This window comes from Primulina huaijiensis, chromosome 10 (assembly GCF_012295235.1).
Source record: "Primulina huaijiensis isolate GDHJ02 chromosome 10, ASM1229523v2, whole genome shotgun sequence".
NCBI lineage: Eukaryota > Viridiplantae > Streptophyta > Magnoliopsida > Lamiales > Gesneriaceae > Primulina > Primulina huaijiensis.
The window spans coordinates 66,134-75,959 of record NC_133315.1 but is presented as its reverse complement, the minus strand read 5'-3'; the positions used below and the strand labels follow the sequence as shown (position 1 = coordinate 75,959).

The 9,826-nt window shown below is 36.8% G+C and overlaps 3 protein-coding genes across 3 annotated transcripts; 2 read left to right on the top strand and 1 right to left on the bottom strand.

Moving 5' to 3' along the window:
* The first annotated feature begins 325 nt into the window (after positions 1 to 325).
* On the top strand, positions 326 to 3,627 carry LOC140985578 (exosome complex component RRP4 homolog). Its single transcript, XM_073453432.1, has 7 exons — positions 326 to 1,024; positions 1,116 to 1,217; positions 1,293 to 1,338; positions 1,666 to 1,755; positions 2,057 to 2,122; positions 2,299 to 2,367; positions 2,932 to 3,627. The coding sequence occupies exons 1-7, from the start codon at positions 870 to 872 to the stop codon at positions 3,382 to 3,384; spliced, it is 981 nt and encodes a 326-aa protein (XP_073309533.1). The 5' UTR covers positions 326 to 869; the 3' UTR covers positions 3,385 to 3,627.
* Positions 3,628 to 5,339: 1,712 nt separating this feature from the next.
* On the top strand, positions 5,340 to 7,780 carry LOC140985577 (NAC domain-containing protein 91-like). Its single transcript, XM_073453430.1, has 5 exons — positions 5,340 to 5,661; positions 5,812 to 6,092; positions 6,447 to 6,683; positions 6,793 to 7,293; positions 7,381 to 7,780. Exons 1-5 carry the CDS (start codon positions 5,496 to 5,498, stop codon positions 7,630 to 7,632), a joined length of 1,437 nt encoding a protein of 478 aa, XP_073309531.1. The 5' UTR covers positions 5,340 to 5,495; the 3' UTR covers positions 7,633 to 7,780.
* A 139-nt stretch (positions 7,781 to 7,919) lies between these two features.
* On the bottom strand, positions 7,920 to 9,425 carry LOC140985579 (nascent polypeptide-associated complex subunit alpha-like protein 2). The gene is made up of 4 exons (XM_073453433.1): positions 9,229 to 9,425; positions 9,063 to 9,162; positions 8,486 to 8,592; positions 7,920 to 8,400 (listed from the first exon to the last, which is right to left on the bottom strand). The coding sequence occupies exons 1-4, from the start codon at positions 9,271 to 9,273 to the stop codon at positions 8,047 to 8,049; spliced, it is 606 nt and encodes a 201-aa protein (XP_073309534.1). The 5' UTR covers positions 9,274 to 9,425; the 3' UTR covers positions 7,920 to 8,046.
* Between the last annotated feature and the right edge of the window lie 401 nt (positions 9,426 to 9,826).

The following is a 9,826-nucleotide window of genomic DNA, read 5'->3' as shown; positions in this document are numbered from 1 at the left end:
TTAATTTGATAAATCATGCATGAGTTTTTTTTTACTAGATAGATTAAAAATCGTCGCTTCATTAAGCTAGTTTTTTTGATCGGAAATTATATTTTATTCATTAAACACGTATGTGCAGAGCTTCGCCAGGGTTTCGACGACTCTTAAAATTCTTTTCAAATTTTGAAATTCCCAATTCACAACATAACTGACACATGTTTTGTTGTAGCTGTCCCATTAAAATAAATTATCTTTAAATCTTAGAAATTTTCTTCTCATCTGCCTTAAAATTTCTATGTTCTCAAATAATCTTTATTCTCAAAATTTCCTTACGCTTTTCATTCAAAATATTTTCACAGAAGATGTCTACACTAAAAACCTGTTAACAATAGATTTTTAGCATATTCCCTCCATGAAAAATAAAGTCATTTCCTCGGTTTTTAGGCTTCCGGTTTGAGAAAGTTTCTTGGGTTTCTGGGACTGGGTCGGGTAATTTTCGAAAATGTCATGTTCAAGTATAATTTTTTCTGTGGAGTAGTGTTTTGGGTACCCGATCCCGACAAATATAATGCATATTATTTTTTAGGTTTAATGAAGGCACATCCAGTCAAGATTTAGCTCAAGGTTTAGCCCAAATCCATCATCCAAATGTAAGCCCATGCCATGTGCATAATTAAAATCCCTATTGTTGCCTAGCCACTGCGTCTCTCCCCCTGCCCCAGTCCAGTGTCTTGCATCTCTGCCTCTGCCTCTGCCTCTGCCTCTGACTCGACGCCGCCGCTCCGCCGTGCCGACGCCGCCGTATTCCGTTCTCATTTGCTACCCAAAATTTAGGGTTTTACCAAGGTTTCGAATTTAAAGAATTTGACTCTTTCAACGCACAAAACACGATGAGAGGCATTCAATTTACACTGAGTAAACACCAGAATCTTAGACTCGATAGAGCTTTAGAGCAACTGGAGTCGCTATCCTCAAAACAAAATTCTGACGCCTCCGTCACAGTGGCCGACGATATTTCTGTCAATAATGAAGACGCCATTCTCAAGTATTTTCAACCGTATCTTAATCCTCTACTTTTTTCATTTACTGTAGTGAAGAGCTTTTCCTAATTTTGATCTTCTTTTTGTGGAATTAAGGGGCCATGGGACAACAGAGATGGGCGGACGCGTGGTGGCGACCATATGCGGAGTGGTTGAGCGCGTGAACAAGCTTGTTTATGTTAGGACTTTGAGAGCCAGGTTTCATTTTTGTTTTTCACCAGAATAGTTTGATCTTGAGAATTGTATATTTATCTGTGTTTCATTTTGTCGTAGGTACAAGCCTGAAATTGGTGATATCATAGTCGGCCGTGTTATTGAGGTAATTTTTTTTCTCTTGTGTCGTTCTTGATCGTCAGATTATTTAAATCCAATTTTAATGAGTATTGTTGACATTTTATAAGACCTGGATAGACATTAACAGTGTATATTATCTACCATATCTGGTTCCTTTATGATATGAATCTGTTGTTTTATGTGAACTCTTAATGAGATCCATCAAGCGATGTAGATTTTTTTGTTAATCCGCTTTTTTTAAAGAGAACCCCAAGCGATGCGGGACTAAGGAGACCTGTCTATAAAAATGAAGTATAAGTACACCGAGCGGGATCAAGCCTAACTGAAAAGCTTTTGTTCTTTTTAATTTAAGGTTGCACCAAAGCGCTGGAGATTGGAGATCAACTTTAGCCAGGATGCAGTGTTAATGCTCTCGTCAATGAACCTGCCAGATGGCATCCAGGTACTTTTGGTGCTTTTGGTTTTAAATATTGTGAACAATATGCGAGGAGTGCTGAAAGGATTAAGATACTGATGGTTGAGGTCGTTTTTTTGGCTGCTGTGTCATCTTTTTGCTGCATTGTTAGGAGTCAGCATACAATTCTGAATATAGTTGGCTAAACAAGATTCCTGTTGAAGTTATCACGCGCTATCCATGTGAAATTTCTAGTAGTAATTGGTTTCAATCTGACAACTGCAGTTTGTTGGGCCTCATTCATTCTCACTTCTGTGCTCGTTTTTTATTTCATGCATTTGGGTTTCAGAGACGAAGAACTGCAGTTGATGAACTCAATATGCGCAGTGTTTTTGAAGAGAATGATGTTCTCTGTGTAAGCTCCTTGAATATTCTTGTGCACGAACCAGCTGATCTCAAATTTTTATTTTTATGTGGTTTAGTATCCTTGAAAGTTAATTCTGGCAAAACCCACTATATTTATTAGCAATCAAGGATGATATTTTCAGTTTGACATTATATATTGCCTCTTAAGTTTCTAACTGTTTTCAGGCTGAAGTTCGTGGCTTCCAGCATGACGGCTGCCTACACCTACAAGCCAGAAGCCAGAAGTATGGAAAGGTATGTTTATAATATTTGTTCAATATGTGAGCAGCAGTGGTGTGTTGTGTAACTATTTTCAGAAAACTATGATCTAATGGCGGTATTGATATTCCATTTGATCTAAAAAGTTGTTACATCTATTATACCAGTGAAGATTTCCATTGATACCATAGAATGCTTGATGAATCTTTAATCCAAAAGTATCGAAGATTTCCATTGATACCATAGAATGCTTGATGAATCTTTTATCCAAAAGTATCTTAAACTTGTTCATCACATTAACTGTGAAGATTTACGTTGGTACAATGTCAGAGATTGCTTGATAAATTTTCTTATACACATAATCGCAAAAACACGTTAGCATCACATATCTGTTTATCTTTGCAAGCATCCACCGTTGATTATATTTACACAATCATGTTACGTTTGTCAAGGTTATCTTAATTTGCTTTTTGAAATTGGTGATCCTCGTGAAATAGTTGCAGCAAATTCTCTGGGTAACCCATAACCTCAACCATCCTCATATCTATTCTAAAATTACTTGATTTTATGTTACTCAATTGCCTTCTCTTTTTGTTTCAGCTCAAGAGTGGTCAGTTACTTTCTGTTCCCCCTTATCTAGTGAAGAAACGTAAACAGCATTTCTACCATCTAGACCAATATGGAGTTGATCTGATACTGGGTTGTAATGGATTCATTTGGGTTGGTGAACATGTCGAAGTGAGAGACGACATGATAGACGATCTATCAAACAAATCTGAAGAACAAAATAAATCTTGGAACATGATAAACGATGAAGAATCAGAAGAAACATGCACCCCACTTGAGACGAGGCAGCGCATATGCAGGACGGCAAATGCCATCGGAGTGTTGTCTACCTTAGGCTTCATGATCACAGTTGAAAATACAATGGAAGTCATTAATCTAAGCGTAGCTTTGAATGTTGACATACATGAGATGCTTGGTGCGGAGTTCTATGTTGTAGTTGCTGAGAAAGAGGCTGAACGTCGAAGCTTGGTATCAAAAAAGAGATGATTATCCAGATTTTGTTGCATAAACATCTTGTTTTGGAATTCTGTAGGATTATTAAGGACTTGAGAAGAGCAGTGTGAGATGATTAATTGCTGATGTCTTATTTTGATTACCTCTTTTGTTTTTGCATGCATCACCATGAAATGATTAGTTGCTGATGTCTTATTTTGATTTTTTTGTTTATTACTAGTTTTGGCATACTTTTCGTGGGGAAATAATGAAATTTGTGCTAGGGTTTCAAATCAAGGCTTGTTCAGTAAATAAATGGCTAATGAAGTCAATCATATGCGATTTCGTTTAGAGCCCTGTTTGTTGGCTCGGGTGTTACAAAAAGGATATATCGAGTATATGGTAGATGCCATAACTTAATGCTTGGCTGTTTGTGGCCCTGGGGAATTTAGTCCATCTATTAAGACAGCATTATCGGAACATTTTCGGTAAATCTTAATCATATTATTTTCGTTATCTTTTTTATATTTTATGTATTTGATATCTACTTACTTTTATATTTTATGTATGTAACACTTCTCTTATTAAGTGTAAACATTATAACACGTCAAGAAAAGTGAGTATCAAATACATGAAATGTAGTGAATGTTAATACCAATGATCCAATCTAAATCCATATAGATTTTATGCATTAATGAAATTTTGTTTGGCCACTTGATTTTCTCCATCCTTAGATGAGTTGGTTTTCTTTCCTTGATTGCGGTGTCTTTACAAATGAAACCCCACCCGGTTCTCTGATCCCTCCCATACATATGTGGGTATTTGATGTGGCTTGACTTCTTGATAATAAATTAAAGAAATTTTTTTATTGCATATTATTTATTTTTTTGAAAGCAACATTTATTATTTTTATAGCATGTCAACATTTACAATATTTGGGAAATATAACGAGGGTACAAAATCTGTGAATTCAAAAGAAACCTTTTGTTGACTGCCCTTGGATGCTAGTATGTACGCCACCTGATATGCTTATGGACGACAACGTTTGATCAATGAGTCTCAACTAAGAAACAAGTGCATCCACACGAGAAAATGGATGGGGTTGACAGTGTGTTTGAGCATATTAATCCATTGTCACATCCTCTTATGGGACATACATCTGCAAATCAGCCTTTATTGTTTGGTGATTTCAATTTGACACAATTTAGTAGTTGATAACTCTACGAGAGGGGAGAGAGCGGAGGGGTGGATTGAACAGATATTTGTGATTGCTCCGTATGCTATGTCTGCTTGGTTACGATCGACTACATTCCAACTTTCGTGGAATTTAATATTGTGGTGGCAGATGACTGAGGCTGGATTGAGAGTCCATGGTCATTCTGTCGATTGAGATGAGTTTTGATCTCGTTATCTTGATAAGTTGTGAAAAGAGTAGTGACCTCATTACAAGTCATTTGCACTTGTAATTGTCCCTCTTTCAACCCAATAATTGACTATAGTTGAGATCAAAATATGTCTTTACCACATTCTTTTCTTATAAAAAAAGTTCATTATTTTTATAGCGGGTGATGTAAGCAAGTTGAATAGAATAAATAATAATTACATGCTCATCATAAATATAGCCATCATCAAAAGAACTAGTTTTTTTTAAAAAATAAATAAATAAAATAAAATCAAACTTTTTTTATTGGAGAGAGAAAACAAGAAAAACTTAGTAAAACAATGTGATTTTCTTCTTTATTTCCGAAGTTGATAATACATAGGATAAGAAGTTAAAAATTACAAGTAAAACAAAAGGATTTTCTTCTTTATTTCCAAGTTGATAATTCATAGGATAAGAAGTTAAGAATTATTACATAACAAAAGAGGAAGAAGACATAGTAAAATGCCTCTGCCTTAAGCATTAAGGCCAAGATTGACTTTCTTGCATTTGTTCAACCACGCGTTCACATATATCATATATGGATAAAATTACTGTAATATATTAATTATAGTAACATAATCTAAAATTAAACTATTGAGTCTAAACAAAAACAGGGATTTATATTCTCACACGGTATATACACCGGAGGGGGAGGGTGACTAGTACGTCATCCCTGAATCCCAACTCTCTTTCTCTTTGGTTCATTTATTCAACTTTTGTAAAAGCACTCTGCTTTACTTTAATGGCTGTGCTTCCTTTAAAAGCTTTACCGGTCGGCTTCAGATTCCGGCCGACGGATTTGGAGTTGATCGATCACTATTTGAGGAATAAAATTAATGGACGTAATAAAGAAGTCACTGCTATTCGTGAGCTTGATGTCTGTAAATGGGAGCCATGGGATTTACCTGGTGCTTTTTCTTTCTTTCTTGTTTTGGTATTAAGATTATTATGATTGTCTGTGTGCTTTGAAGCGGGACGAGTTGTTTAAATTTGGTCACATAGCGAAAGATGAAATCTTTACATTTCCGAATCTGGGGGTTAAAGGTCATTTCTTGCAGATTTGTCGGTGATACCGTCAATTGACAACGAGTGGTTCTTTTTCTGCCCCAAAGATCGCAAGTATCAGAACAGCCAGAGATCCAACCGTGCAACCGAGAAAGGTTACTGGAAAGCTACTGGTAAAGATAGAAATATAGTTTCTAAGAAGGGGGCGAAGATTGGGATGAAAAAGACTCTCGTTTTCTACAGCGGCCGTGCACCTGATGGCAAGAGGACTAATTGGGTGATTCACGAGTATCGTGCTACCGATAAATCGCTGGATGGAACTCATCCTGGTCAGGTCGGAACGTCATTGTTTGCAATATATCTTGTTTTGGGTTACAGTGAAATGTTTCCTAGGTTTTTCCCAGTGTTTTGGTTGAGGCTGAATAACAACACATTAGTCAAGATGGTGGCCTATATTTGCAACTTTTTAATTAAAAAATCACCTCCGCGTTGGGGAATGAAGTAATGAATATTTCATTAATTTGCTTAAAAAACGAATTATTACATGAATCACTTTGTTTAGAGTCACTTTAATTCGAAGTTCATAGACAGATGACGTGGGTTTAAAATACTATTTGATTTAACCTTTGCTGTTCTTCATGTTTATTTTTCGTGTATTGATGGTTTGTTGTATGAATTCCTTTAACAGGGGGCCTTTGTACTCTGCCGGCTGTTTAAAAAGGGCGATCTCAAACAAGATGATGCTACCGAAAGTTCAAAGCTCGAAGAAGTTGAGGATATTGCCTCTTCTCCCACTGTCACAAAGTCTTCTGCTGATGATGAACAATCAGAAGCTATTATACAAGCGTGTGGTGGCAGCATTGAAATGCAACCTCCAGCTGAGGAAAAATTTCCAATTACAGACTCAAACGCATCATATTTCCAAGTAAGCTAAAGAGCCATACTTGAAACCACCCAACTTCTAACTTGATCTGAATCGTGATCGATATTTGAGTCGCTGCTCTTCATTTCTTTTTGCTAATATTTTTCTACAGCCCTACCCAGACTTGGAAAAATTACTGGGCTTGTGTCCACCTATTCAGGAGCCACTGGAATGGAAAATCTTCTCTCCAATGCATTCACAGATGCAAATGGAGCTTGGAAGCCCATACTTGTGTACCGACAGTTTCTCTGGGGAAATTAATGACGACCGAAATACTATTCCTTTCCAATATGGAACAAATGCTTCTGATATTGACATCTTCTTGGACTCCATTTTAAATGATCCAGAGGAGCCGAGCTGTGCGCCGACTGTAGAAAAAACTGGTGGGTATAGCCCTGCAGTGGACAGAAACAGCTCTTCCAGACCTGGAATCATGTTAAGGACACGCCAAACATCGAATCTAGTAAATGCCCATGGTTCTGCTGAACATGGAATTGCTCCTCGGAGAATGCATTTGCAGATGATATTGGAAATTGGACCGGCTCAGTGCCCCCTTCGTGGAGATTCAAATGATATTAAAGTAAAAGATGAGGAAGAGTCAGCAGGGACTGAGGTGAGAACTTTTACCATACAAATGACCAAATATTAACAGTAAAGCCCATTCTAAGAATTATTTTTTTCACAATATTGGTTTTTACAGGATGACGATTCTATGAATCTGCACACCTTGAATAAGCCAGAGGAATCAACATCAGATGAATCAAATCAAGACAAACCGTCCAATGATTTAAGCGGAAGCGTAACTGTCAAATCCAAGAAACTTGATAAAAGTCATGAACATGTTCCTTCTGTCCGCTCCGGGATGGCTCCCTATTTGTATGTGCCCAAGATAGTTGTCACCACGAGTCTCATCCTCGTACTTGTTGGGACATTGTGGTATCTTAAATTATGAATCAGAGAGAACCGTTTTTTTTTCCGTAATATGACTAGGATAAACAGTCTATAGCCTGACAAACGATGTCTTCATTTCAGAATATATTGTATGTGGGGGAGTATATTTTTTATTAGGACGACTGTCGTGTATAAATTAATAATGGATAGGCCGAAAGACAAACATTTAGTCAGTAAGAAAATTCTGACATAGTAGACTTGTAATTTCAAAATTTCGATTCGTTGACTTGGTTTATCTTAATGCATAGAGCCCCTTTTCTTGGTGCAACAAAATCCAAACTAAACAGGAAAGAAGAAGACAATTCCATCGTCCACTGAAGCAATTAATATAGTGAATAACAGTGTACCGTTGATTCCAAATCATCACCACAAAATGCATTCAACCTTGTGTGAAAAATAATAATCATGACCGAATTCAGGTCGTCAACTCCATGATGGCGCTCACAATGTCTCCATCGTGAGTCTTTAAAGCCTTCACAGCCTTGGCCTTGGAAACACCTGCTTGTGTCATCACCAAATCAATATCCCGAGCCTCGACTCCCGTCTCATCAACCTCCTCCTCTTCATCATCTGCATGCACATGGCCAGCCGTTGCAGCACCTATTCCAGACTTGGCCATCACAGAGCCCATATCTGGCATCCTGAATTGTTGGGCAGCCTGTGACTGTAACTGAGAGCTCAAATCCTCGATTTTAGCCTCCCCAAAAATGACATAGGTCTCAGAATTCGGGCTTTTGAATACATCCGGTTTTGAGATGAAAAATAACACCTGCAGTATAATTGATGTCGCGATTATACTAGCATCTGAAAATGTATATCACAAAAGGGAACAAAGAATGTAATAGGAGGATTACATTTTTGGTTCTCTTGATTGTGACCCTGCTTACTCCAGTAACAGGTTTCATCCCTAGTTTCAGCATTGCCTTACGACTCTTCTTCTCGCTTCTGCTCTGCTTAGAACCTGTTCAATTCTCCAGCCAAAGAGAAACTCCACTTCAAGGACACCAGAAGCTCAAATTTTTTTTAACAAGCCAAAACGTAAAAGAAATGCTGCAGAAAGTATTTCGAATGTTGCCAAGCACAAAAATTTTTTTATACTATAATTTTCAAGAATATATACTAGATAGAGAATCGAAACCAAAAATGAAAAAGAAAACGATCTGCGATACAAAACAATAAGCAACATCTAAAATGCAGTACATAGGCAAAAAAAGTGTAATCTATCATCCTAAATCAAACACAAATTGGCCAGCAAGGATGTCCCGTGAAGTTTTCATGAAGCATAGCAAATTTGGGTAAGTAATCCATACAGCCCTATACTATTAATTTAGTATCACAAAACATGTAGATTTTGAGTAAACAAAGAAAACTAGATTCATGGCCAAAAGCTTTACATACAATCAGAAGAACAGGAGAAAAGAAAGCACAAACCTGGGGTTCCATCTTCCTTGTCATCACCTTCATCATCAGAATCGTCAGCTTCATCTTCGTTGTCATCATCTTCCTTCACATCCTCCACCAGCGGCTCATCCTTGAAAAAAAATAAAGAAAAATCATCCCAACTCAAAAAACTCAGAAGAAAACTTAGAAAGGATACCTGCGTCTTTTTCTGGGATTCAATTTCTTCGACGGGACCCGGCATGACGCGTTTGTTCAGGAACTGGGAATACAGCCAGCCACACCACAGGAGAGGATAGATAGAGTTGGGTATGTGGAAGAAGAAGAAGGTAATAAGATTGGATCTTTACTATCCTCTAGGGTTGATTGGTAGTTTATGGGCTTTCATTCTTGGGTTCCAACAGGCAGTCGAAGAGTCCATATAAAATGGCCTTTTACCATACAAATTTCTCCTCAAAATATATATATACAAATTTTACTTATTTTTATGATATAATTAATTCAAATGCTTTAGACAACATATGACTTGAATAATTTAATAATGAGATAAAAAAAAATATTTAGGAATAGCTTGTACCATTAGATGGGAAAATAAATTTGAAAAATTTACCACTAGATAATTTTCTTTCTAGGTGGATGGTTATTTTTGTTTATACACTTAAAATTATTTTTTAAAAAACAATTATTTTGATATTTCCTTATTGTGGAGAAGATAACTAAAGGATAAATGAATTATATGGATAATGTTGAGTATGTTATTTAATTCACAATCACACTCGTAATCTCTAAAGAGTCAC